The sequence below is a fragment of the Pygocentrus nattereri genome, chromosome 18 (assembly GCF_015220715.1).
Source record: "Pygocentrus nattereri isolate fPygNat1 chromosome 18, fPygNat1.pri, whole genome shotgun sequence".
In the NCBI taxonomy this organism is placed as follows: domain Eukaryota; kingdom Metazoa; phylum Chordata; class Actinopteri; order Characiformes; family Serrasalmidae; genus Pygocentrus; species Pygocentrus nattereri.
Genome location: NC_051228.1, coordinates 16,973,630 through 16,999,924, shown reverse-complemented (window position 1 = coordinate 16,999,924; position 26,295 = coordinate 16,973,630). Strand labels below are relative to the sequence as shown.

Sequence of the window (26,295 nt, the reverse complement as noted above, 5' to 3'; positions counted from 1 at the left end):
TTGTATTAAAAAGGACAGTGTTTTATTAAAAAAAAAACACTAACAAGGCGAACACACAGACAGCTTTTGAGCTAAAGCAGCTACACACTCGCAGGATGAGCTTCATTTGGCTAGACACGCGCAAAGCTCTTCACCTTCATTTTTCTTCTATTTTCAAAATATCACTATTCTGCTTTTTCCTCCTGCATGCGTTACAGCAACAGATTCCAAACACGAACACGTAACTACTGTAACAGAGTGCGCAAAAGAAATAAATAAATAGAAAAACAAAAATATAATGTAACACTGTAACACACAGTCCCAAAGGAAGTCATAAAAGTTTGCCAAGAATTCAATGCCACTGTCTTTGTTACTGTCGTGCAAAAGAGTGCAAAGAAACATCTCTGCGAGAGAGCATGAGGAGCAGTGTGTGGAGGAACTGGCCTCAGGCAGTTGCCTCCTTCAGTCCAGTTCAGTTTAATTTTCCCGGCAAAGTTCCTCAGGGCTACGTTCTAGGCCCTGTTGCATTTTTTATTTTTTGTAGTGCTGTTAGCTCCTGCACTCTGGGCTTAGCATGGTCAGTGGGATCAGTTTACTGGTCCTCAGGAGCAACTTCAGTCTTCTTCACCCCCAACCAGCACTTTACTGTACAGCTTCTGCTGCTCTTCTTTAAACACCTCCTTCACCTTCTCTCGCTTTAGCCCACCATCCCTGAAAACACACCAGAAACACCGTCATGAACAAAGTGCTGCTATAAAAGATTCATGCTGCTTAAAACACTGCTTCAAAAGTTTGGGGACACCTATTCCCTCTTAAAGGTGCTGAATTGCAATGGGTTCTGCAAATAAGGGTCCACCTCTTCTAAACCCCATCCCCAACTCCCTCTTGTCTGACCCCAACATACAGAGTGCAATCAATGACACAAGCAAAAAAAAGCCAGCTACTAAAACGTTATTAAGTAACTGAATCGTTTATTATACTGTGTGTGTGTACTGTCTTCTACAGGCTTAACTGGGGCTTTTGGGGGGCTTTTAACCATGCAAATTTATGCTACATACACATGCTAACAACAGGCTTGTTATTTGTTGGAGAATGCTGACATACATACCACTACCCCTTATTGTGAGCTCCATCTTCATGTTGGATTGATTTAGAAATTTCACTTCCCGACATTTAGCCTAAAATCAGCCCAAAATCTTGCCATTGTCACTGGTACTTTTACGTAAGAAAGAAACCCCCCAAAAGGTTTAGATGAACATAAAGCAGCTTTGTGCTGATGCTGTGGGCAAATTATCTTCAACACTTTCATCTTCATCAAGGTGTACTTCTTCTATTCTGAACGATGTATGATTTATTTGATATAACTAATTTCACAACAAATGGACATACAAAGCACGTGCAGACAAAGCCATTTACAATATATCAATTTGTTTTGTAAAACAATACAGCTGCCCTCTGTCTTATATTAGGTTCATCTTATTGAAAAAGTTCTTTTCTTTTTTCCTCCTATTACACAGTATAGTAATCCCTTGGATTAGGTTATACTGTATGTTATGTTTTTTTTTTTAAGTAGGTAATCAGTATACTGTACTGAAGACATTTTTAAATCATGGTGCTGATGGAAACAACCTCTGCATTTTCAAAATAATCTGCAGATGCTTGAATTTTGCAGTTTGTAGCAACAAAGTGGAAAGATCTTAACAGTTCTCTGTTTAACTACTGTAAACCAATTTTTTCATTGGAAAATTTTCAAGCTCAAACTTCAGAGAGCGTATATAAACATGTACGAATTCAACTACAAATGCACAAAAGTTTTTACCATAACAGGTCAGCTAGGCCTCCTTTCCTGGCGATGGCAGCCTTCACTCTGTTAGCAAACTGCACTGCATCCTCTCCCTCCTGCACACACAAAACATTTAAGCGTGTAATCACATTGTACCCGGTTGCCTTGTACTGTGCCCAAACACTGGCCTCCTAACCCTTGATCCCTTGCCGGCCTGCCCTCACATTCCAGACCAGATATTAATCCAAATATTTCCAAATACACAGTCCTTCCATTGATGGCATGCTTGAATTGTGTGCTCAGGTGAGGTTTGAGATCTGAAGGAATGTGCTGCTGTGTTCTGTGCCATGTCATATGATATTATATTAAGTATTGTGTGTGGTGTGCCATGCATGTAATGTGACAGGTAACTAGAACATTCTGTTCTGCCCACTTAAGGACTTAACATACTTAAAAAAATAATAATAATAAAAAAAAAAAAAAAAAAAAAAAAAAAAAGTGAAGAGATCTGAATGAAAGGTCTAAACGTGTGTGATGGAGAAGGTGGGCCTCACCTCTCGGCTCATAGGGGGGAGGTACCACACACTGCAGACGATGGCCCAGCTGCTCATCATGTGGAGGAGGTAGTTCACCATGCCAAACTTACTGCTGTTCCAGAACGCTTCCCCGAACCGTGGGTCATACTGAAAACACACACACACACACACACACACACACTTTAGCTGAAAACTCAGAAGGAGTGAAAAAGGTGAAGTTCAGAAACTGGCAACATCGTTCCTCAGAAAAAGTTCCACAGACCTGCATCAACATCAGACGCAAATGTTACTACCCTTAAGGTGTGTATGCATCCTGTTCTGTTACTAGGACCAGAGCCTGAAGGCTTCTGATTGGCAACAGCAGGGGGTGCTCCAATAGGGCTGAGATTCATTTTTTATATCAAAATCACAATTTAAGAGCTGCAACTTTTAAAAAGTTTGAAGTGGGGAAAATGAACTACCTGTAGATGAGTTAGACCAATCAGAGGCAACCAAACCCCACCAAATTTACTGTATTTTTCTTTAATTGTAGGAAAGCAAATTTGTTTTGGGCAGGAATGCATCGATATCATTTTATTCAGACAGAGTAAGAATACGACGCATCCGAGGAGCTCTTATTTCGAGTTTGCCCTCTTGTTGGAGGGAGTCTTTTGATGGGCTGGTTGAGCTGCAGCTGAAGGTCCTCTAAAGTCTGACAGACACTGTGATTTTAGAAATCTTGTTCTTTGGTGACTCACAGTGTACATCTGAATAGACCATCATTTCTGGACAAAGCTACGATTTATATACTGACACTGTATGAAACGCTCCATCTGACTGACCTGCAGTCTCTACAGACACTCTGCTTATAGACCATCATCAATAAAGCTGATTAATTCAGAATAACATGAGTGCTGAGCAAACTCGCTGACACACTGAGCAGCACTGCTAACACTGAGCACTAAAGCTAAAAGCAGGTGGTGATGTTCACTGTATGGACAGTATGGTCCTTTCTACAGCCCGATTTACAAAAAAATTTGTATTGACATTTATATCTCGCTATTCTGTTTAGTTGAACTATGTGAGTTAAATCACATAGATGGACTTTAGTGGAGAATGTCGACTTTTTCCACTAAAGGACTTTTCTCCCCCGCTTTGCAGTCCTGTGTGTCTTCACCCATGTTGGGGAAGCGGCTGTGATTGTGTGTTTATAAACTGTCTAAAATCACACATTGTCTCCCTAGAGGGAATCTGTGAAGGCAGAATGTTTAAAGGTTTTGTATCTTACTGTGACCTAGTCAGGAACTCTTCTCTGTGCAAGCAGATTCTCCTGCACTGCATTAGCGGAGCAGCTACACTCCGCTTATTCACACAGCAACAGCTGCTATTGAAACGGTGCTATCGGTACGAGTAAAGAGCACAGCGTCGGCCCGATACCTGACACAAGTATATCTTATTATATTGTCTCTAATCAGTAGATGACTAATGTAAACAATTCTTCTTGCTATTTCTTACTACAGTGCATTTAAAGAATGATAATTTAAGTCTTAATTACCTATTATGTTAATTCGTCATCTATTAAGAAAAGAAAGCTGATTTTGAGCCAATTAAAATTTCTCTAAGTGTTGTGATATATTTTTCCATATTGCCTACCTCCAATCTGAACCATTGGCACATTTGAGCTGTACTGAAAATGTTAATTCAGAATGTGATGCTATACTGAACAGATTATTTTTTGCTGTCCCGATTTAGTTCAGGATGGAAATAAAAGTAAAGAGTGATTGATTTAGAGGCAGGGAGGAGGAGGAGGATGAGGAGGAGCAAGGATTTTTACCTTTATGGCCACTGGATACACAGTGCAGCCGATCTCAAAGCTGCCCTTCTTAAACATCATCACTGATGTATTGTTAATGCAGGTGCCTGTAAAGAAGCACAGCCGTCAATTCCTGAATATTTCAGCTGCAGACAAATTTAAATATTTTTCATTTTACAACAAAAAAAATCTCAAGTCACTGTTTGAGGCTCACCTTCTGGGAAAATCAGGATGGGCAGTTTGCTTTTATCTGCAACATGATCACTGAGTCTAGAAAGAAGGAAAAAAAAACAGAAAAATAGAATGTAACTAAAAGCATGTCTGTATTTCAGGGGAAACAGTAAACATGGTGCCCCAGGACTGAACAGCTTTGATAAAACAGCCTCTACATAAACAAAAAAACCTAAACACACGTGTAAGTTCAGCAGAAATGCTGGCTGCATTTATACCGTTTGGCCACTAGGTGTCTGTCTTTGACTTCAGAGCGCTCAAACCAGATGTGAGGACAGGCTTTCACCATCGCTCTCTGAATGACCCCCATCAGACCACCGTGAACCTGACCAACCTAAAAACACACATACATACACACACAGTCAGATGTAGAAGAACAAAAGAAAATTATTAAAACTTCTTCTTTTTCCCGGATAAACAATGATGCCAAGTTGAACGTTGTAAATGAAAACCTGAATGATTTGGGGATTTCGACCTTTCTGGTGGAAATATGTAATTGCATGCAACATGCAGAAGAGCATTTTGTAAACTTGGTTGTTCTTCAGACCCACACAAGTGTATGAAACTGACTTCTGCGAGTTTGTTAAATAAGAACTCAGAACTCAGTCTAAACGTGAAGAACGCATCTTCTGAGGGTATGTATGGGTCATCTACTACTGTCATCACAGCTTCATCAGTATAAATGTTGATTATGAGATCATTAGGGGCCTAAACATCAGACTAGACCATCATTTTGAGTATGTGTGTGATGTTACATAAATGATATATAAAACGTGGTGTGAAAAACAAATGATTTCAAGTTTTAGAGGGCAATTCGCAGAAGCGCATACTCGCCATATTTTGCTGTTCTTAATACTCAGCCATGATACTTTCAGTTTTAACAAAAATATTACATAGTGATTGATTTCAAAATTAATTTTAGTAACATTTTCCAACTTAACTGACAAAACTCTCATTAATGCATTATATAAACAAACTGTTCCCAACCTTATCTGTATATTCAGTGTTTCCAAGCTACTTCTTAAATATTTTAAAGCTACTGACAGCCATTCAGATTTTTCTTATTATTTGTGCCACATTTTCATCTTGGTTCTTTTTCTTACAGTTTTCATGGAAAATATTAAAGTTAATGGGTTTGACAGTTATGAGAATTGGGATACAAAAATGATTTACATAAACTTAAATAGAAAAATGAATAAGTAAAATGTTTTGCTGTCCCATATAAAGCCCCCACTGGACCAGGTTTGAGGCTGTATCATGAAAGAATATTAACTCCGACAGTTGAGTGTGAATTCTGCACTCACAGGACTTTTTATCAGGCTCTGTTAGATGGTCGTCCAAAGAGAATAACTGTGTCCATCTTTGACACATCATTTACAAAAAAGGAGGAAAATTATGTTGTCAAAACTGTGTCCCACCTACCATTGCATAGCAGCCATCACTGGCCAAGATGATGACATCAATCGGGGATGTGTGATTGGCCACACAGATTCCTCCATTTTTGGGTTTGTTCTCACTGGTGAGGAAACAAAGAAGCCAGTAAGCTACAGGTCAATCAGGAGAAAAGCACACCTTCTGCTCTAAAACATCTCAATCAGGTCTTGCAGTAAACGGAAATCCCACCAATTTTTGCATTATTTATTGCTTAAGATGTAAACAGTCGTTCAGAGTGTTTTAGTGTGAAATGGCATTTCAGCATAGTGTGAAAAGTTTCTAGAGAAACTTTCCAAGTCAGAATTGTTCACAGTGTTGGAGGAACCAGACATCAACATCTAAAAGCTCCCTCACAGAAAGTTATTACATGAAATGGTTATGAATTCACTGCCTGAGACGCTGTTTTATGATAGCTTTCAGAACTTAAACTCCATTCATGGTGGAGGGATACATGCAGGGAAAATAGTCCCCCAAGAAAACTTCAGATTTTCCACTATTTTTCCATCATCATGACACTGTTTACACCTCAAACGCTGAATTATTTGGGGAATTTTGTGAACCTGAGCCTGCTCTTCTTTTTAAAGGCTGCTATGGAAAGTAAAATTCTGTACCTGTCATGGTAGGTGATGATGGCGGTTAGAGCCCGAACACAGATACGGTAGCACATCAGATGGACTTTCTCACTCAGAAAACTCTTCATCCTGCCAGAAAAACACAACACAGTCACCACCTCCACGTACATCATAGAGCTGTAGTGCATCAGAATGACCGTGTGGCTCATATGAACATTATAGTTGTTTATAAATGAAACAATAGCTGTCATACCCACTACACTTCCTGTAGTGTATTACAGTCGGTCAGAATGACTATGTTGATTATATGAGCATTACAGGGCATTAGAGAGTGCTTTTTATAAGTAATAGTCATAACATTGTTGTTATCGAATAGCACCTGACTTCAGTAATCACTACAGCCGTTTCAGTTTTCCACATTCAGTACAGCTGAGCTTAATTGTGCAGTAGATGAAATAAAGATTACTAAAACTAAAGACTTACCCTCCATTTGGCAGTAAACCAATAATGGATGTGAGAAACACAAGGAGTCCAACACCAGTGAATGCCAGAGTGACCCTGGAGAAAGAAATCATATTTAATCATATTATCTTGTTTTGTAAATTTGTATAGTGTTAAATTGTATGCTATATATATTGAGTCTGTTATGGTATCTCTAGACCATTTAGTGGTGGATATATAATCAATCCCACCAGCCACTTTATTAAAACCACTTCCTTGCAAGTACATTCACTGTGCATTTTTATCAGGTCCATTGAACATACAGGAGCACTTTGTAGTTCTACAGTTACAGAGTGTAGTTCATCTGTTTCTCTACATACTGTTACCCTGTTCTTCTATTGTCAGAACCCCCACAGGACCCATACAGAGCAGGTGTTATTGGGGTGGTGAGTCATTCTCAGCACTGCAGTGATACTGATATGGTGGTGTGTTAGTGTGTGTTGCGCTGGTGTGAGTCGATCAGGCACAGCAGTGCTGCTGGAGGTTTTAAACACTGTTTCCACTCACTGTCCACTTTATTAGACACTCCTACCTTGTTGGTCCACCTTACAGATGTAAAGTCAGAAACGATAGCTCATCTGCTGCTGCACAGTTTGTGTTGGGCATTCTATAGTCCATCAGCATCATAGGATGCTTCTGGCAGGATGTTTTCAGTCCAGCAGCGACACAAAGGTGTTTAAAAACTCCACAGCACTGCTGTGTCTGATCGCACCACCACCACATCAGTGCCACGGCAGTGCTGAGAATGTCCCACCACACAAATAATACCTGCTCGGTGGGGGTCACGACCATTGAAGAATAAGTTGAAAGGGTAAAGCCTAAAAGGAAGATCAAAGTGAGCTGTCACAGTAATATCTGAATTAGAAAAACATACATTTTATATGTGAAAACAATACTAAATAAATAAATAATAAAAGGAAGAACAGCAGGTCGACCTGGCACAGAGACACATCATAAAACAATGAGGTTGACTGACGCGTATTGTACTTGTTAAATAAACACACAATCACACAAATAAACCATCATCTGCCCACGCAATCTCCACCTTATAATAATTCCTTTATCTGAAAGGGCACCACTACTCTGTATTCGGCCTGTGTGGCTACACACATGAACGCTCAGGTAAAAAAGAAACACCCGCAGGTATATCAGATAAGAGATACCACAGCTGGTACGTTTGTGTAGCTGCCTGGAGCGCTCAGTGGAGAAACATTAGACAAACACTGGCTCTGAATGATTCATAAGACCTCTCACCATGTTACAGGCTGGTTCATATCAGTGGCAGCCAAAACAAAGCCTTTTTTTAATCGCATCTACTTAGCAAATTGATCTTTCCAAGAATTAAAGATTTATCACACCATCTCCGGTCTGATCCTAAAAAACACACCCTCTGGGACCTGCACCTTTCACTTTCAAAGAACAACACAAACAGGAGTTTAAAGTTTGTGCTTTACTTATTGGGTAGAATTAAGTTTTTTTGTTTGTTTTGGATGATGTCAACTTTCACAGATAAAGCAAGGACAGATAAACGGCTCTTTGTTCAATATACAGAGTTAGGGAGAAGTAGCATCAGAACGCCCCCTCCTGGCTCTGCTGTTCCCGAGTGGCAACAGGATTCCTTCCCATGTCTGACAAAGCATCAGACTCCCCCTACCCAAGTGGACCTGAGTGGGAGGAGGATGCCACTTCATCCCACTTTCTGAGTTGCAGGTTGTCCCTCAGAACCCCACAGTATCTGTACAGCAGCAGAATGTCCAAACCCTCTCCCTTCACTGAACTTGAGAGACAGCAGAACATTCCGCTTCCTCCAGTCAGTGTACCTTAGTGGCAGTACAATTTCCCACTTCCTTACCCTCACTGTACCTGAGAGGCAGCAGGATGCCAACCTAACCTCACTGTACCTGAGAGGCAGCAGGATGCCAACCTAACCTCACTGTACCCGAGAGGCAGCAGGATGCCAACCTAACCTCACTGTACCTGAGAGGCAGCAGGATGCCAACCTAACCTCACTGTACCTGAGAGGCAGCAGGATGCCAACCTAACCTCACTGTACCTTTGAGGCAGCAGGATGCCAACCTAACCTCACTGTACCTGAGAGGCAGCAGGATGCCATCCTAACCTCACTGTACCTGAGAGGCAGCAGGATGCCAACCTAACCTCACAGTACCTGAGCGGCAGCAGGATGCCAACCTAACCTCACTGTACCTGAGAGGCAGCAGGATGCCATCCTAACCTCACTGTACTTGAGAGGCAGCAGGATGCCAACCTAACCTCACTGTACCTGAGAGGCAGCAGGATGTCATCCCAACCCCACTGCACCTGAGTGCCAGCAGGATGTCATCCCAACCCCAATGCACCTGAGTGCCAGCAGGATGCTCGTCCAACCTTTTAGTACTAGAGTGGCAGCAGGATGCCACCCCACCCCAACACCATTATACCCAAGTGTCAGCAGCATGTCCCCTCAATTTTATCAATTACTATCAAAAGAAAGTGCTTGTTCATTCAGAGAAAATATGGTCCCTGGTTGAGAAGCTAAATATATCATTCTGGCAAACAAGTAGGGAGCAAACTCGCAGAACATATCTTAACGCATGCTGCCTCATGGCAAAACAGGCCTGTGGAAGTATAAATGTAAGGAAAAGTTCAAAGCTTTAAAATAAATCTAGAACAATCTTGTCTGACATAGCGACTGGGACTATCTTCCTGGAAAGCTCAAGGTTGAGTTTCAGATAAAATGAAGCCGTGTTTAAAAGCCCCAAGTAGTGCTGACCTCTGCCCTGTCCTGGGTCTGTGCAAGTTTTATGGTTGTCCTGTGCTGTCATGGTGGCATTAGGTGTCAATCAGCTCATGGGACAAGGTCTTAGTTTTATTTTTTATGCCTGAATGGGTCCAAATCTCTTGCAGCTTATGGCTAACTAAATGTTGAACAGGTCAACCTGACCGTGTTTTCCTTGTCTGAATACCAAGCAGTATAATATTAATAATGCAGCATTGTCAGGTATTCAACATGTTGTGGAGGATTTAGTTAGACAAGTCCCTCACCTATATACAAACTTTTGATAAGCTTCCGAAAATGCAGAGGAACTTGAAGGTGACTTGCTAGATTTGTTAGAATACCTACATTCATTAGGAAACGAAGCATTATAAGAAAAAAGCTTAATCAATCCTCTGTTCACCATGTAGTCAATTTTATCTGAGTGTTGAGCCAGAGTATGTGCTATTTGATGACCTGATACATTAGCAGAGCTGTAGTCCTTTATCAGGTCATGCAATTACTGACAACCTTGAATCGAGGTTTGTGAAAAGCTGTTTAACCACTATATGATCTAACTAAACCAGAAAATCAGAAAGAGTTTCCACGAACTGATGATCAATTAAGAGCTTTCATTCTTTTCATTTCATCTCTATTAAACCTGCAGTATGCAGTGCATAATGAACATGGAACTACTGTTCACACTGTGTGTTTCAGCATCACCAGGGTTTGTGTCTAGCTGTTTAACTCAAACTCATGGTGACAAAGAGAGGTCTATGTTTTATTACTCCGCTAAAATAAACATGGTAATGCTTGGAATGTCGCCTGCATGAGAGCAACCCAGGCAAACTATCCATGTAGGTTTTAGCTGGTACTCCTAATTTTTTTGGATCAAATTCCCACTGAAATGTCCACACTGAGTTTCCTCTTTGCTCTTACAGGACAAGATCATTTCAGTGACAGCACAAAGGTGAAGGTAACAGGCTTGCTGGTTTTAACTGGCCCTACTTTAGTCATCAAAAAGCTGCCCTGTAAATATTATTTGCAGTCATTTGGTGCAACTGGAATATGATGTAGCTGACCATGACTGTGAAACGCTGGTTTCTTGTTCTGTGCAAAGTATGCATGCAAAACGCCTTTGCCGAATGCTAATGTTGTGGTAAACGCTGATGGTCCAGTACGACGACAGACGACACACAAGGTGGGCCGTCACAAAGCAGTATGCAGAAATAGCTATGGGTAGAAATTTTAAAAGCTAATGTCTTGTCATGGCAAATGCCACGATTACAGGCTTGTTATAAAAACTGCAGACATACGTTGTGTCTGATAGTTCTACTGCAATACTGTCAGATTTTATCTGAAGCTATTGCTCAGAAACAGGTGTTGGATGCATAAGAACTTACAAAGGGGGTCACCCGGTTGTCTGAGGACATAAGGTTAAGGTGCTTAACATTCAGCCATTAGAGCCAAAATGAGAAGGTCCATATCAAGTCATCCTTACCACATTCTCTGCTCTAAAATTCCAAGAATAAATATGGATAATGGCTAGCACTGGGATAGAATGGGTGACTCTCTGAGGAATGGGTGATGCTCTGAGGAGTAACTGTGAATTCTAGATCATGGGGGTCAACGCTCAGAGTGAAGATTTTCCTAATCCCCTTTGCGCTAGCGCTCCCTCACTCCTACCTGAGGCCAGGACCCATGACGGTATCCATTACAAGTGCTAAACCAAACCTGTACACAAGGGCATACGACATGGTTTGTGTAATAAGAACACGATACTGCTGCTGCGTCCATGTGTTTTGTTTAAAACATGCCAGAGCAAACCTGAAAGAAACAGGACATGAGATGGGTTCCTCCTGATTGGTGGTCAAAGAACAGACATCAAAGCCTATCTATGTCCCCTGACTCTGCCCTCCAAATTGTTGGGACACAATCAAAGCGTGCTCCCTCTGTTCTGGAAGAGAAGACGGCTACCACTGCAACAAGCTGCATGATAAAGGACTTTTTATAATGAAAAAAGGGAATAAAGAATAATGAAACCTGTAGTTTAGCCGTAGTTTTCATAAGCAGTCTGACAACAGCTTTTGCAGGCATGAAGGAGGATGCTTGTGACCACAACATGGTCTGTGCTCAGGCCATTCTGTGAGGCCAAAATCTTACCCAAGAGGATATGGTTGTTTTGTTTGTTATGCATTGCGTAACTGCTATTATGTGATCCCGGTGTCTGATATTTCTACACAAGCTTTATGTATAGATCATTCTTCTTCTAAAACCATGAGAATAAGAACAAATGATGGTAGACTGTATAAGTGACAATTACTGGTCATTGCCTATTGTTAGATGTCTGAAGTAAAATAGAGCCGCCTGTTATAATCCAAATGCTGATAGCTCCCGGAATGTTGGCTGGCAATATACAAGCTGGCAATAGTAATTACAACTTTATAGTTCATAGCTATAAAAATAGTAGCCATTGTTATTTACTCTTGCCTCAAATTACTTTGTGTTTAATGACTAAACTACACCAGCGGAGATGTTCCTTATGAACATGGAAACACTTTATATCTCCATTTGCCTGTGTGTGAACTGAAGGGAAAGATGTCTGTCTTTAGGGTGTATAGAAAGGGGGAAATACTGGCCACATTCCTCTGTAAGAGGAAAGGACAGATTGATTACACTGCGAGAACATACATGTTAGAGCACGTTCTAAGGGGATGTAGAAATGTACTGCTTTGTAATGCGTTTACCAGCCACTTTATTAGGTACACTTTGCTAGTAAAAGGTTGGTAAAAATTTAATTTAACTGCTTTAATTCTTTGTGGCAGACTTTCAACAAGGTGTTGGAAATTCCTCTGAGATTTTGGTCGTTATTTGAGTTGCCTTTCTATCATCTGGAACCAGTCTGCCGATTCTCCTCTGACCTCTCACATCAACAAGGCATTTTCGTCCACACAACTGCCGCTCACTGGATATTTTCTCTTTTTCTGACCATTCTCGGTAAACCCTAGAGATGGTTGTGTGTGAAAATCCCAGTAGATCAGCAGTTTCTGAAATACTCAGACCAGCCCGTCTGGCACCAACAACCACACCATGTTCAAAGTCACTTAAATCCCCTTTCTTCCCCATTCTGATGCTCGGTTTGCACATCAGCAAGTTGGCTTGACCACCTCTACATGCCTAAATGCATTGAGTTGCAGCCATGTGATTGGCTGATTAGCGATTTTGTGTTAACAAGCAACTGGACAGGTGTACCTAATAGAGTGGCCGGTGAGTGTATGTCATTATATTCTGTATTGTGTGTGCTTGTACTGTGACTGTATTTAGAACATTATTCTATCTATTCTTGTTTATCCCGACACGGTCATGTCTGTTACACCTGTCATGTATAGGCTGAGCCTAATTTTGGCATTAGTCCAGCTATAAAACAGCATCAGCCCAGTGTCTTACAGGCTGGCTAGGTGTCTGGTACCTGCATGCAAACAAATAAACATCACTTCTCCAGACATACCCTGGTTAAGTTAGAATTTGGATTCTTCAACACCCCCACTATACCTGAGCGGCAGCAGGATACCGTAGCGGATGAGGACCCCCAACCCCCACAGCACGGTGAGCCGGGTGCTGATGTGGTGGAAGTTATAGTTGCTGCGGGTCAGCAGGTTCCAGGACTCCAGCTCCTCCGCTGTGAAGCGCTTCGTCACCTCATCATCCACGATGCTCTCTACACCACGACGGCAGAAGTAGAAAATATCAGACATGTCGAACTCGGCCCCACCCAGTCCGCTGCCGCTCCGCCTCATCTCCTGGATCTCCTGCTCCAGGGATGCTGGTTCCTTCGCTATGATGCCTGGTGGAGTGTGGAAGACCATAAGAAACAGACCAGACTTTAATCATGTCTACCAAAACTGTAATCTCATTTCTCCAAACACGCTGTCGTGACAAAACCACACATCTCCATGAACTTAACTTTACAGAAGAAAAAATTTAACTTTAAATGGACAGTAATAGAACAAAAACCTTAAACCTGCTTTTCTGGAATGAAGTGACCAGTGATGAAATGGATCTCCATGTAAAGTTGTTTACAGTTTAATCTGCTATTTTCCAAAAGACCAAGAAAAAGCAAACAACCACTATTTTGAGTCTTTTGGTAAAGCATCAGCAAAGTGTGAAGGCTTCCTGATTTCTGTGAAATGACTCAGCGTCAGCAGAGAAAGGAAGTATATATGTATATATAACTTCTAAGCTGATTCTCACCGTTGCTGTATGGTTTGTAGAGCTGTTGGTTCTTCTCTTTTGCTCCTCTCTCCATTCTCAGTGTAGCCCACTGTAAACAAAAAAAACAACACCAGCTCATTAATATACACAAACACAACACAAAAGTCTTATACAACTGCCATAAAACGTACAGCTTATAGTAAAAACAGACACACAGATGGACGACTGTTTAGCTTTGCTGATGTACTTTAGTTTATATACACAAGAGTGAGCCATACAGAGTCAGAAAGCAGATGATGTATTAGCTTTCTTTACATGTTAGATACATTAGCTTCAAAGCTATCTGATGGGCTATAAGCTCACTTTACTTTGTATATACACAGCAGCCTTACAGCCTCATAGCTTTCTAGAGTGGTTAAGTTTTCTTTACTTTTTTAGCTACATTAGCCTCGTAGCTCACTAATGGGCTATAAGCTCCCTTTACTTGTTGGCTACATTGGCCTCACAACCAGCAAGTGGGCCATAAGCTTTCTGCATTTGTTAGCTACATTAGCTCCATATCTAACTAGAGGCCAAAAGCCTCCTTTACCTGTTAGCAACAATGGCCTTGTAGGTCACTGTCAAGCTATACACTTTGTTCATTTGTAAGGTATGCTGCTGCATTTGTCTGAATTAGAGGAAATAGCTTTTTAGCTTTGAGCTGATTTAAAGCAGTGTAACTTCACATGCTTCATCTCCATTTGGTCCCACAGCAACTCCACAATGAGACCGTCTGGTCCCTAAAGAACAGCCCGAATCCCCCTTAAGCCCACTACAGAGCAAACATGCCATCAGGGGCTCGGACACATCTGCTCATCCCTCCATCCTTCTGTTACACTGGTCCTCAGGGATACAACAGCGTTCCCTACAGAAAACACGCCATTCCAGACTACACCAGTGAGAGCTCTGTGTGTTTTTATTGGTCAGCAATTAGCCCTGTGTTTTCTCATGCTCACCTCTGACCACACACACACACACACACACACACAACAACTGACCACTCTGGGGATATAAACACTAACTCACAATCACAACAGGAGAGAACATTTAGAGGATTTAAGCAGCATAAAAAAAATCTAATAACATAATACTAATTTACTTTTAGATTTTGTATTTTAAATAGTATACTATTAATAGTTTTAGTTTACAGCGTTTTACTGACTGATACAACATGATATAGTCAGTAAGTCAAACAAATAAACTGTCAAAGACTAGAAGGAGTATGAAGAAGGTTTTGTTAATGTTGTACAGAAATGTACAGATAACTAATTTCCTATAATAAGTAGCATTTTTCTGCTTGTATGAGTGCGTGGAGACCCACACCAGCAGGAGTGCACAAATTTCATTACGTGAAGAGAAGTTATCAATGATCTAAAAGGTAAAACACCCTGTTATTAAATGTGATTTTTAATTTAATAAGCTCACTATTATTACTATAATTATTATTATCATAATTATTAGTTATTATCATTAAAAATAGGGTAAAAATAGCAAAGGCAGTTTGAGTAGCAGGAGGCACCCCGGCTCTCAAATTCAGAGAGCTCTTTGAATTTCTTCAGCAGACAAACTGTAAAATCATTTACAAATCATTAGTGTGTATGACAGTACAGCTCCAAACTAAATGGCTTCTGAGCCCTTCGTTTACAAACATCTGGATTTGCTCGCTACTGTTCTCATCACCCAATGGACTACAACTACCATAAAAACCGGAACTGAATTTCCATCACAGCTCACATGACCATGCTGAATAGATGACTTGGGCTGTTGGGAAACACTTGATATTGCACAATTCACATAGTTAGAACAGCTCATAAATAACTGACTACTTTATTTTCTTCCTCTAGAATGTTATTACACTCCGCTTCAGACTCCACTGTGCACCACAATTTCATTCCTGTAAATGATGTAGATTTAAATGATGTTACTGTTGTTCGCACTACCACACACACACTTATGTATACAGCTTGTCCTTATATAAATAATATTCAAGCTACATAAAGATTACTGTCAGTAAATGATATGCATGTTGTCTGTATGTAACTGGTCATCATTTAAAATACAGAGGACTCTGACACATGCAGTTAATATCAGTGCAATGATGTGTGTATAAATTATGTGTCTAATATTCCCATGGAAGGTTAACGGCATTTCATTTTATAATAACAGTGGAAAGACATAAAAGGAAATGCTTCCTAGATGGTTGATGATCCCTAATATGGTAATTATAAATGAGTTAAGAGGCAGTGGAGGATTTCTGGTGTAATTGTGTGGCTCAAACTCATCACGTTCTTCAGTTTGAGATGAGTTGCTATTTATAACTTGCAGCTCTGCCGCAGGTTTGGAGAACACGCTGAGTCTGCAGATTACCCTAAATACACAGTAGATACAGGACCCAAAACACAATTACAGGATAGTGAAGTGCTGATATTGCATGACAGAATGATGTGGCATATCACCTAATAAATAAATCATAGATGCGCATAGTCAAGATGAATTGCAGCAATCTGAGGCAATGCTACACTTCCTGTAGACAGTCTGTCAGAATGGCTGTGAGGATCAAGTAAACATTATAGAGCACTTTTTACATGAAACAATCGCAGCCATATCAACCTACTCTTCCTGTCAGAATGACCGTGTGGATCATATGAAAAATATAGAGCGCTTTTTAAATGAAACAATAGAAGTCTTACCACCCCCTACATTTCCTGTAGTGTATTACAGTATTTCAGAATGACTGTGGACCACATGAACATTTCAAAGTCATCCTTTTTATGCTTGACAAAACAAACTCCCATCAACAATTTACTTAATATAGACTTACCTCAAATATCTTGAGCAGTGTGTTCATGTACAGTCTGCGTATGCCAAAGGACACTCCAAAAACAGCCGGTACAATGATGAAGACGAGGAGGAGTGTGAACCAGACGGTGAAGGAGATGCCCAGGAGCATGCACAGCAGGTTATCGAATGGGAACAGGTACGATTCCATTGCAGCTGAGATTTCAAGCCAAGCGGCGTCTTGCAGAGAAATTATTGTTTCTTCTGCTTTTTAGAGCCTCAGTTTTTGAAGCCTGCGCTGAAACAAGGCCTTCATGAGCACATCTGGAGAAAAACCTCTCTTTATCAGGAACAGCTGAAGATAAATTTTAAGTCAACAAATCCTACATGTTTAGGATTCATTCAAGATCACTTTCAGCAGTTCTTAGTATATGGGCCTCTGCTCTGTAGTGCTCCAGCAGAAGAAATCAACTTCCTCTTCATCCCCTTGAGCTCCACAACATCAGCCCTAACAGAGTTTCTGAAGAGTAAATTGAGATAAAATGTCAAAAACAACACATTTTCCAGCTAGACAGTAATAACACAGGCACACCTCATCCACAATTGAAGCAATAAGCCACCTAATAAGTTACCCCATGCATTTTTAAGGCAGGACAGCTCTCTTATTACAATATAGCTCAAGATGCTGATATGTATGATAACATACATACTACCTTCCATTAGAGCACAATCTCTTTACTTATGTAACAAAGATCAGCTGTGGAATAAAGCACACCAGCTGGAAACTAACTAAATTAGATCAACTCTATTACTGACCACTTTCATTGGGCCACTGTAAGCCACAAATGTGGGTCACAGCTGTGTAGTACACCCCTTTAGAGCATCTCCTTGACTACAACATTAATATAGACATTTTATTTACTGTCCAAAACCACCAGCGAACCTACCCATCTTCTGCGTTTTGTAGGGAATATTGATGAGAGTAAAATAGCGGAAAATAAAAAAAAAATCATTTTTGCCTCACAACAGTCTGCATGTATCCCTCAACCATGAATGGATTTTAAGTTCGCAAAATTATCGTCAGTGTCTCAGACATCAGGCAGTGAATTCATAACCATGTCATGTAATAACTTTCTGTGAGGAAGCTTTTAGAGGTGGACGTCTGGTTCCTATCAACACCACTGTGAATAATTCTGACTCTAGACAGAGCGTTTCACACCAAACGACTCTGTTTACATCTTAACCACTCAATTATTCTGACGTTTTGAAAAATTGGGGTTTAAGGAATAATATCCACACAGGTTTTATGTGGCTCCTCTGTAGCTTAAATCGGCTTCCTGCCTGAACTTTCCGTTCCACCTTAAATACTGAACCAGTTACAATATTTATAACAACGTTTATAATGCAGACTATTGTGCCACGTAAAGAACGGAAATGGCGAATAAGAAGCATGTTCTGCGTTTAAAAAGAAATGGCTGGAATTCATTCGCTTATTTGAGCGTTACCTGTTTTAACATCATCAGTGATTATTAATCAGTGTTGAATTACAGTAAGCTAGCAAGCTAACTATAGTTTCATCCGAACGAAGAGACACATACTGGCTAAAGCACAGCTAACGTTACCCTTCTCTGCTAATCTGCTTAAATGGGTAAGCGAATTTAATGCGGTATTATGAAGAACATAATCATATCTAACTAACTAGAATAAATTCCCGACACATAACTTCAAAATCTGCTAATGTGGAGCTGTTATCTGCTAAAGCTATCTGCTATAACACCAGCATTAGCAGCTTTAGCCATGTCGCCTGCTAACGCGAGTAACAAACAGATATCTGATTAATTCTATACAAACCCGCTGATTTCCCACTCACCGCTGACGTGCCCATGAAGTTAAACCGCGATTCAGCTCATGTACTTAATTCATCTTTCACTGAATGTAACCAATTTTGTTACGTTGCCGGTTTAAAGACGAGCTAAACGCCGAGTCGCTGCGGAAAACGCGCTCATCCGGGGCTTCGGTCCCACAGTGAGAACATCTCTGACCTGAGATCAGCTAGTATAATCTACTGTAACTCAACCACAGTGGGACAGGCACCGGAAACTGTTTTGGGGTTTTTGGCTGCGGATAAAAGTCCCATCTGATTATGATGAATTTTGTACACAAAAGATTTTCATCTTCAGCACAAATAATTGTAAAAATCATCAAAATAAAAGCTTTCTAAATGTAATGATCATACTTATAATACTGATCAGTTTTTACATATTGTATTTTGTACACATATCAAAAATGGTAGAAATAATAATAATAAAAATAATAATAATAATAATAGTAATAATAATAATAATAATAATGAATGAAACTGCATATATTTTTATACATGTACATATACATGGCTGTTAAATGTACATATGTACACTACATTGTTTCTGTGGTCTGCTCTATTTAAGTTATTTACTTTGTTATTTATTATTTTTATTTATGTAACATGAAATTTTGCCTTATAAATTATATCTTAATTGATAAATGAGATTAAAAATCATGATTCTTGTTTTATATTTAAATGTATCTTTATATACATATATAACTGGCCTTCCACCAAATGACTGCTGGGATTGGCTTACAACCCAGAAGGATGAGCGGTTTAGAAGATTTGTGTGTGTGTGTGTGTGTGTGTGTGTGTGTGCGTGTGTAACTGGCCACTTTATTAGAAATACCAACCTTGTACTTTCACTCACTGGCCACTTTATTAGAAACACCCACTGTGGGCTTCCACTAACTGGCCACTCTATTAGAAACTCCTACCTTGTGCTTTCCTTCACCAGTCACTTAATTAAAAACACCTACCTTGTGCTTCCCCAAAACTGGCCACTTTATTAGAAACACCTACCTTGTGCTTCCCCAAAACTGAGGAAATTGGGCACTTTACAGTGTCCACTGCTGGGTTGTGAGTTAACGCAAAAATATCCAGCCAAGAGCAGCTCTGTGGTCAGAAACCAGACTAGAGAATGGCTAACATAAACAAATGATTTAAAGTGTCTAACTGTACAGTAGTGAGGTGGAGCTACAAGTGGAGGGGTTTCTTTGTGACCCTGCTGTAAAACCGTCTGTGACCAGCTGCTGGAGCTCCAGCTCAAAAGTTGAGGTGAGCCCAGTGCTTCAAAGAAATAAAATAAAATATAATGAATTTAAACATTTTGTGTACTTATATTTCACCTTTTTTCTCTCAAAACATTTAATATAAATAATAAAATACAATAAAATAAAAAAGAGAAAGAAAATACATTAATTCATAATAAAAGTCTGTCTAAAAAATCTTACTACTATTGTTTGATGTGTGTAAAAAACACACTATGTATACACTGGACAGTAATATAAGTATGATATTTAAATTTGGGAAGATTGTATTTGATGCATATTGGCCACTTTATTAGAAACACCTACATTGTTCTTCTCACTGGCCACTTGATTAGAAATAAGAAGAGTAGGGGTGTTCAGTCCTTTTTAATGTGTTTCATGCATTTATAAGGGACATTGTTTTACATCATATAAATAATAAAACAGCAAAATAGAAGAAATAAAAGAAAAATAAAGTAAATTAATTAATACATACAAAAATTCTGTGTTAAAAGTATCATCAAAGATTCATTATTTCATGCATTATTCACATAAACATGTACATGGCAGTATAATTATAATCTCTAAAGACTCTTAATCTGTAAATGTATGATTTTCTAATAAATCAGAATAAAGAGATGAAACGAAGTGAGTGGGTTGATAACACGGCTCTTTAATTAATTCAACACTCTGCTACAAACTGAATTTTGGCATGCATAGAATCACAAGAGTTGAACAAACCTGAAGAGAATTAAGACAGAACAAACAGTCCACGACGGGACTGGACACTCCGACAGGGTGAATTAAGGTCATTTAGAGACGCTTATTTACCATTTTATGAAACATAACACTCAAACAAAGAGCTTATTCTGTTCAAAATGCACATTAATGACTCTGTGTGGCTACATCAACACCAGTGTTCATGCAAACGAGGACCACAGGTAAATGTCTTACTCTTATTATGGCATAGAGATGATCTAAATACAGAATAAAAGTCCCAACATGACTCAAAATGATACCAGAGAATCACACAGAAGTGCATAAGTGCAAATGTATTAAAGTACAGTACCTCAAATAAATAAATAGAGCCAATAGCAAAGGTTATTTCTCCAGCATTTCACAGGGTTCTTATACTGTACAGTAGAAATGACTTACATACAAAGTACTAACTAGACCTTCTGTATGAAATGTGGATGCGTTCACACTGCAGGCTAACTGCTCAAATCCAATTTACAGCTCAGAAAGGTGATAAAAGTAATAATACTGTTAAATATAATAATAATATATTTATAACAATTGAAAACATCACATTATTTTTCTAGTAAAGTTTTTAAAACATGTCATTTAATTGATATAATTTATAATCCTTTTTTTGAAAAATGCATTAACATTTTTTGATTTTAACATTTGCATTAACATTTTCTGATTTTTAAACTTTTATTTTGAGTAATCTGATCTGCGGCCCAAATGAAAATAAAAAAGCTGTAAATAAAACTAAAAATGTTAGATATGTTCAGAGTGATGAACAGAGCTGTAGAACATCTAAATAAATATCCACAGTTCATCATATTTTAAAAGTGGAAATCACATCTTAATCTCATCTATAGATATTTTACAAAAAAAATTAACATGAAAAGATAATTACAGAATATTAAGCACCAATTAGTACTTCTTGATCACAGAAGCCCAAAACCCATGGAGACACTTTTTGGTGAGTTTATCATTTATAAATCTACACTGCTTAAGCCATTATTGTACATAAAATAACAATAAACATTAACCCTCTGGCGTAAATCTGGAGTTATGAGGCTATGAAGAGCGGCTGAGATACATGAAAGAAGATATGCACAAATGGAGAGAGTGACCTCAGACCACAGAAGATTAATAGTTTTTCCAACTTCAAATCAGAATTGAAAATGTCAGGTTTTGCTGTTTATACTGACATTAAAAACAAATTTGATTTGTGTGTAGAAAAAATGAGATTTGAACCACTTTTTTTCTGCAGTGTGAACGCAGCCTGACAGCTACTACTGTATTTTTTAACACAAATATAGTATCATATAAATAATATATATATATAGTCACTGTCTGATCAAAACCTTATATCTTATATTACTTAAATGTAAATTTTTCTGTAAATGGCAAAAAAGCCCTCTTGTCTTTTAATATATGTTAATGTAACAAGATTTTATTCCAAGTAAATTTGGATCATTGCTGTTGCTCATGAAGCATTCACACAGTATAAAGAGCAGCTGGTGTTTTTAAATAGTTAAAGAAAAGGCAATAAAAAGAGTTTTGGTCTGACAGTGACAATAAATATATATGTGTATATATATATATATATATGCATATAATTTATATGCAGTTATATAAGACACTCACTCTGTTTTCACTCTCACTCAGAAATAAATAGCTTGACATCTGAAACCAAAATAATAATAATTATAATAATAATAATAGTAATATTGCAGTAGTTTGTGGCGTCCTTTGTCCACTGGATATGTTGCTTATAGTGCAGAGAAGAAAGTGCTGGAAAATTTCAAGTTTTCCTGCAAAAGAATTGGTCACAGTTTCACAGCAAAAAAAGGAGACGGCCAGTGCTGTTCTTTGAGCTGAACACTGCTGGACAGTGAAAACAGTCCCCAGCTTCAGCTGACCCAGTCTGGCCCGAAGGCCATGTGGAATGTGTTTGGAGGGCAGTGGTGTGTTTGGCCCTCACTTTGGGTCATTGAGGTCAGAGGTTGTGTTCCAGAAGTCCATCTGGTAAGGACACGGTCATTTCTAGAATTTTATTCACTCCTTCACGTCCATCCTCTCAACACTGGACAGGATACTCCGGCTCTAATCTGTGGTCACTTCAGTTTGGTTTCAGCGAGACATCATCCGCACAAACTCTGCACAAAGAGGAAACAGCAAAGTTACAGTTTTAACATAATTTAAAATATACTTTTATTCGCAATACAGTGATAGCTTTACAGAAAATACAGCACTACATAGTGAATAGGAAATATTTTCAAACAAAACAGTGCACTGTGTAAAATAGCGTATAGTAACAGATGGAATAGTGCACTATGTAGTGAATAGGGTATAGTATCAGATGGAATAGTACACTTTAAAGTTAACAGGGCCTAATTTAAGAAATAACAGTGCAAAGAAGTGCACTATATAGTAAATACGGCATCATTTAAAACAGTATAGTGCACCATATAGTGAATAGGGCATAGTTGCACACAAAATAGTTTCAAATAAAATAATGCACTACATAGTGAACAGGGCACTGTCTTGAACAAACTAGAGCAGTGCATAGTGAACAGAGCACAGTTTCAAGGAAATAGTGAATGACACAGTGAACAGGGCATTGTTTCAAACAAAAATATGCACTATATAGTGAAGAAGGCATCTTTCCAGACCACACAGTGCACTAAATAGTGAACAGCGTATAGTTTCAGACAAAATATTACACTACAAAGTGAACAGGGCATCATTAAAAAACATTAGTGCACTACATAGTAGATAGGGCATAGTTTCAAACAAACTGTGCACTGTATATTGAACAGGACGCAGTTTGAGATAAAAAGAAAAAACACACTACATAGTGAATATGGCACAGTTTCATGCGCAGCCGCTGCTATGAATTAGAGTTCTGTGTATTCAATTTTATTTATTCAGTTTTTTTTGTATTTATTCATGTCCTTGTATGAGTGTGCAGTGAGAGTATGCTAAAGCTGAAGCTTCGGGGTGTTGCGCTGTCACACTCGTTCAGCTCACAGTGAGTGTGTGTGTCCTGCAGGAAGAGCAGCAGCTGCTATTTCTGTCCTCCATGTCTTTCTGCTCTTTTATTGAGGGGTAATCTAGGAGGTGAAATAATCCCTCTGTTAGGAGATAATCTGGCAAAAAAGCCGTGCAGCTCTGCTCCTCTACAGCTTCAGCCAAGAACACAGACACCTCCTAAAGCCTGGGTGTCAGACACAACCACTAAAGGGGCCGTGTTAAAAATCTCACCAAATCTGTCAGAGAATATGTACATTTTTGTTTCATTTTCTTTAGCATTTTTTAATTATTTAAACTGGCCATTGTTCATTCAAAATATGCCAAAACGTCAACAGTAAAATATAGACTCTGTAAAGAGGCCGTACTGTCCTACCGTGTACATCACTGCCTGCTTTTAGCTTTAGTGTTGTGTTAGCAGCACTGCTCAGTGTCTGAGCGTGTTTGCTCAGTGCTCATGTTATTCTGAATGAATCAGTTTTATTGATAACAGTCTGTAGACAGAGCGTCTGTAGAGGCTGCAGATCGGTCAGATTTTCGTATAGTGTGAGTATATCAATTGTAGCTTTGTCTGAACACTATGGTCTATTCAAATGTACAGTGTGAGTCACCAAAAAACAAGATTTCTAAAATCACACAAAACTGGAAGCGTGAGCTCCTTAGACGCATTAGCCTCAGATGTGATTCCTGCTGTCGCTGTGCAGCTGCTGAAAGTGACAGATGATGATCAAAACTATGAAACCTACTTTACTTACAGCTGAAGAGCCTTTCTGACAGGGAACAAAACCCACTCTTCTCCACTGCAGCGCTACTCAGTTAGAGATAACTAATGTAGCATAGTTAGCTAATGCACGTCAACTAAAATCAGATAGATTTTAAAATAGATAGATTTAACTACATTAGACTCTTTTAGACGAACAATTACTTCACTGTAAGTAGGTACTCAGCATGGTATCAGACTCTGTTCTGGCGAGTGCTAAAAAAATGTATACTCACACTCAGCCTGAAAAAATGTGATCAATGCATCACTACTCGTTAGAAACGCAGAGTGATGTTTGTTTATCTGAGCTCACCCTTTTCAGTTGTAATGCACCTCTTCTGAGACCTCTATTAACGTTACTGCGAAAATGACAGAGTTTAATAAATTCTTTACTTGTCCAGGTGAGGAAAAAAGTCACCAAGCATTGTTACATCCCCAATAAGAGCACCAGAATGAGCACTACAATAATATGTTTATGTGTCAATATTTGTAATTTACAGAGGTAATGATAGCTGGCTAAGTAGCTAATGCTAATGTTATTAGCAGGTATGCTAGCAACTATGTCCGATAGTGTTGTATGACATTAAGTTTGAGACAGAAAGTGATAGATATGTTTTTCTTATTGATTGAGGGGGTAAACACTGACCATGCCACCCAACACTGTCCACATTAAACATAAAACAGCTCTCTCACCTTCAAAGTCTACATGACCGTCTCCGTTCAGGTCGATGTCCTGCAGGATGTCCTCCAGATCTCTGTGTCCCACCTAGAGTACAAACAAACAAACAACACAGTCAGGAGGAGAAACACTACTGTATCTAAACAGCCAACAGGAGGAGAGAGAGAGCATAAAGAGAATAAAGAGAGGGGGGGGGAGAAAAAAATGGAGTCAGAAGAAAGAGAAAACAGAAAGGGAGAAAGAAAGAGAGAGAGAAAGGAGAGAGAATGAGAGAGAGAAAAGAGATTGAGAAGAGAGAGAAATTAAGAGAGGAGAGAAACAGAGACAGAGAAAGAGAGAGAGAAAAGAGATGGAGGGGAGAAAGAGAGAGAGAGAAGAGGGAGAGAGAGAGAGAGAGAAAGAGACAGGAAAGAGAACAGAGGAACAGAGAAAAAGAGCAAATGATGAGAGAGAGAGAGAGAGAGAGAGAGAAAAAGAGAGAGAGAGAACATGAAATCAGAGATACAAAGAAAGAATTAAAGGAGGTATGTAGATATCAATTGTGTCTTGATATCAATTCCAGGTATTGGATGACTGTTGGTACTGTAGGTATTGAGTGGGTACTGATATTGATTGTAGGTATTGATTGGGTATTGATTGGGAACTGATATTGATTGTAGGTATTGATTGGGTATTGATTGGGAACTGATATTGATTGTAGGTATTAATTGGGTATTGATTGGGCACTGATATTGACTGTAGGTACTGACTGAATATTATTATCAATAGCAGGTAATGATTGGGTATTGATACCGACTGTATGTATTGACTGGTCACCCTGACTCTGACCTGTTGGCCCAGAAGTTTCTTCATGGCCTCTCTGAGCTCCGCGGTGCTGATCTGACCGTCTCCATTAGTGTCAAACTGAGAAATAAACACAGCAGCAGTTAAAGAGCCTCCAGAACATCTACAGACTCACAGGGAGCAGTTTCAGAGAATGATGATACAGGAATACATATTAATCATATTTACTCTGGTCATTTTAAAGCCCAGATGTTCCATTACTGATCAAAACGTCCACATTTCTGTTTCATAGGCATAATAATATAAACACATTCCGTTTAAGAATGATTAAAATGCTCGTATCTTATCCAGAGTGACTCACAAAATTCTTGTTAAAGTTACTGAAAATGTGTATGTGATTTATATAGTGCTGGTCACACACTGGAAAATATTCAACTTCACTATGTTGGCTTATGTAAATTTTCTTCTGAGCTGAACAAACTTTATGAAAAATATTGGGTTAAAATGTTAATTTTACTTAAACAAAATTGACCTCAGGGCTATAGGAACACATGAAATACATCCACCCATCCATCCATTGTC

General features: G+C 39.1%; 2 protein-coding genes across 6 annotated transcripts in view; both read right to left on the bottom strand.

The window, feature by feature from the left end:
• Positions 1 to 18,634, bottom strand: gpat4 (glycerol-3-phosphate acyltransferase 4). Of its 3 annotated transcripts, none has more exons than XM_017718891.2 (13): positions 18,461 to 18,634; positions 16,653 to 17,129; positions 13,832 to 13,901; positions 13,133 to 13,424; positions 6,811 to 6,885; positions 6,367 to 6,456; positions 5,744 to 5,837; positions 4,540 to 4,655; positions 4,305 to 4,360; positions 4,112 to 4,197; positions 2,317 to 2,445; positions 1,799 to 1,878; positions 1 to 690 (listed from the first exon to the last, which is right to left on the bottom strand). In XM_017718891.2, the coding sequence occupies exons 2-13, from the start codon at positions 16,818 to 16,820 to the stop codon at positions 594 to 596; spliced, it is 1,353 nt and encodes a 450-aa protein (XP_017574380.1). In that variant the 5' UTR covers positions 16,821 to 17,129; positions 18,461 to 18,634; the 3' UTR covers positions 1 to 593. The 3 variants fall into 3 exon arrangements, with proteins under 3 accessions (XP_017574380.1, XP_017574378.1, XP_037402815.1); XM_017718889.2 differs by having other exon boundaries at positions 18,480 to 18,634; XM_037546918.1 differs by lacking the exons at positions 13,133 to 13,424; positions 13,832 to 13,901; positions 16,653 to 17,129; positions 18,461 to 18,634 and adding an exon at positions 8,996 to 9,006.
• Positions 18,635 to 21,138: 2,504 nt separating this feature from the next.
• The window catches only part of cabp1b (calcium binding protein 1b), a 55,175-nt gene continuing 50,018 nt past the window's right edge, over positions 21,139 to 26,295 (bottom strand). For all 3 annotated transcript variants that reach the window (XM_017718892.2, XM_037546988.1, XM_017718893.2), the window contains 3 exons: positions 25,759 to 25,833; positions 24,945 to 25,017; positions 21,139 to 22,617 (listed from right to left, as the gene is read on the bottom strand). In XM_017718892.2, coding sequence (XP_017574381.1) covers positions 22,592 to 22,617; positions 24,945 to 25,017; positions 25,759 to 25,833 — 174 coding nt within the window. In that variant the 3' untranslated portion in view covers positions 21,139 to 22,591. The remainder of the gene's footprint in view (positions 22,618 to 24,944; positions 25,018 to 25,758; positions 25,834 to 26,295) is intronic.

Bases quoted from the DNA above. Each gene is read 5' to 3' on its own strand.
- gpat4 (XM_017718891.2), bottom strand. From the start codon at position 16,820: ATGGAATCGTACCTGTTCCCATTCGATAACCTGCTGTGCATGCTCCTG. The intron at 4,198-4,304 runs GTGAGCCTCAAA...GCTTCTTTACAG, and splicing joins CATCCTGATTTTCCCAGAAG to GCACCTGCATTAACAATACA. The intron at 691-1,798 runs GTAAAAACTTTT...GTGTGTTTTCAG, and splicing joins GGCCTAGCTGACCTGTTATG to GGATGGTGGGCTAAAGCGAG.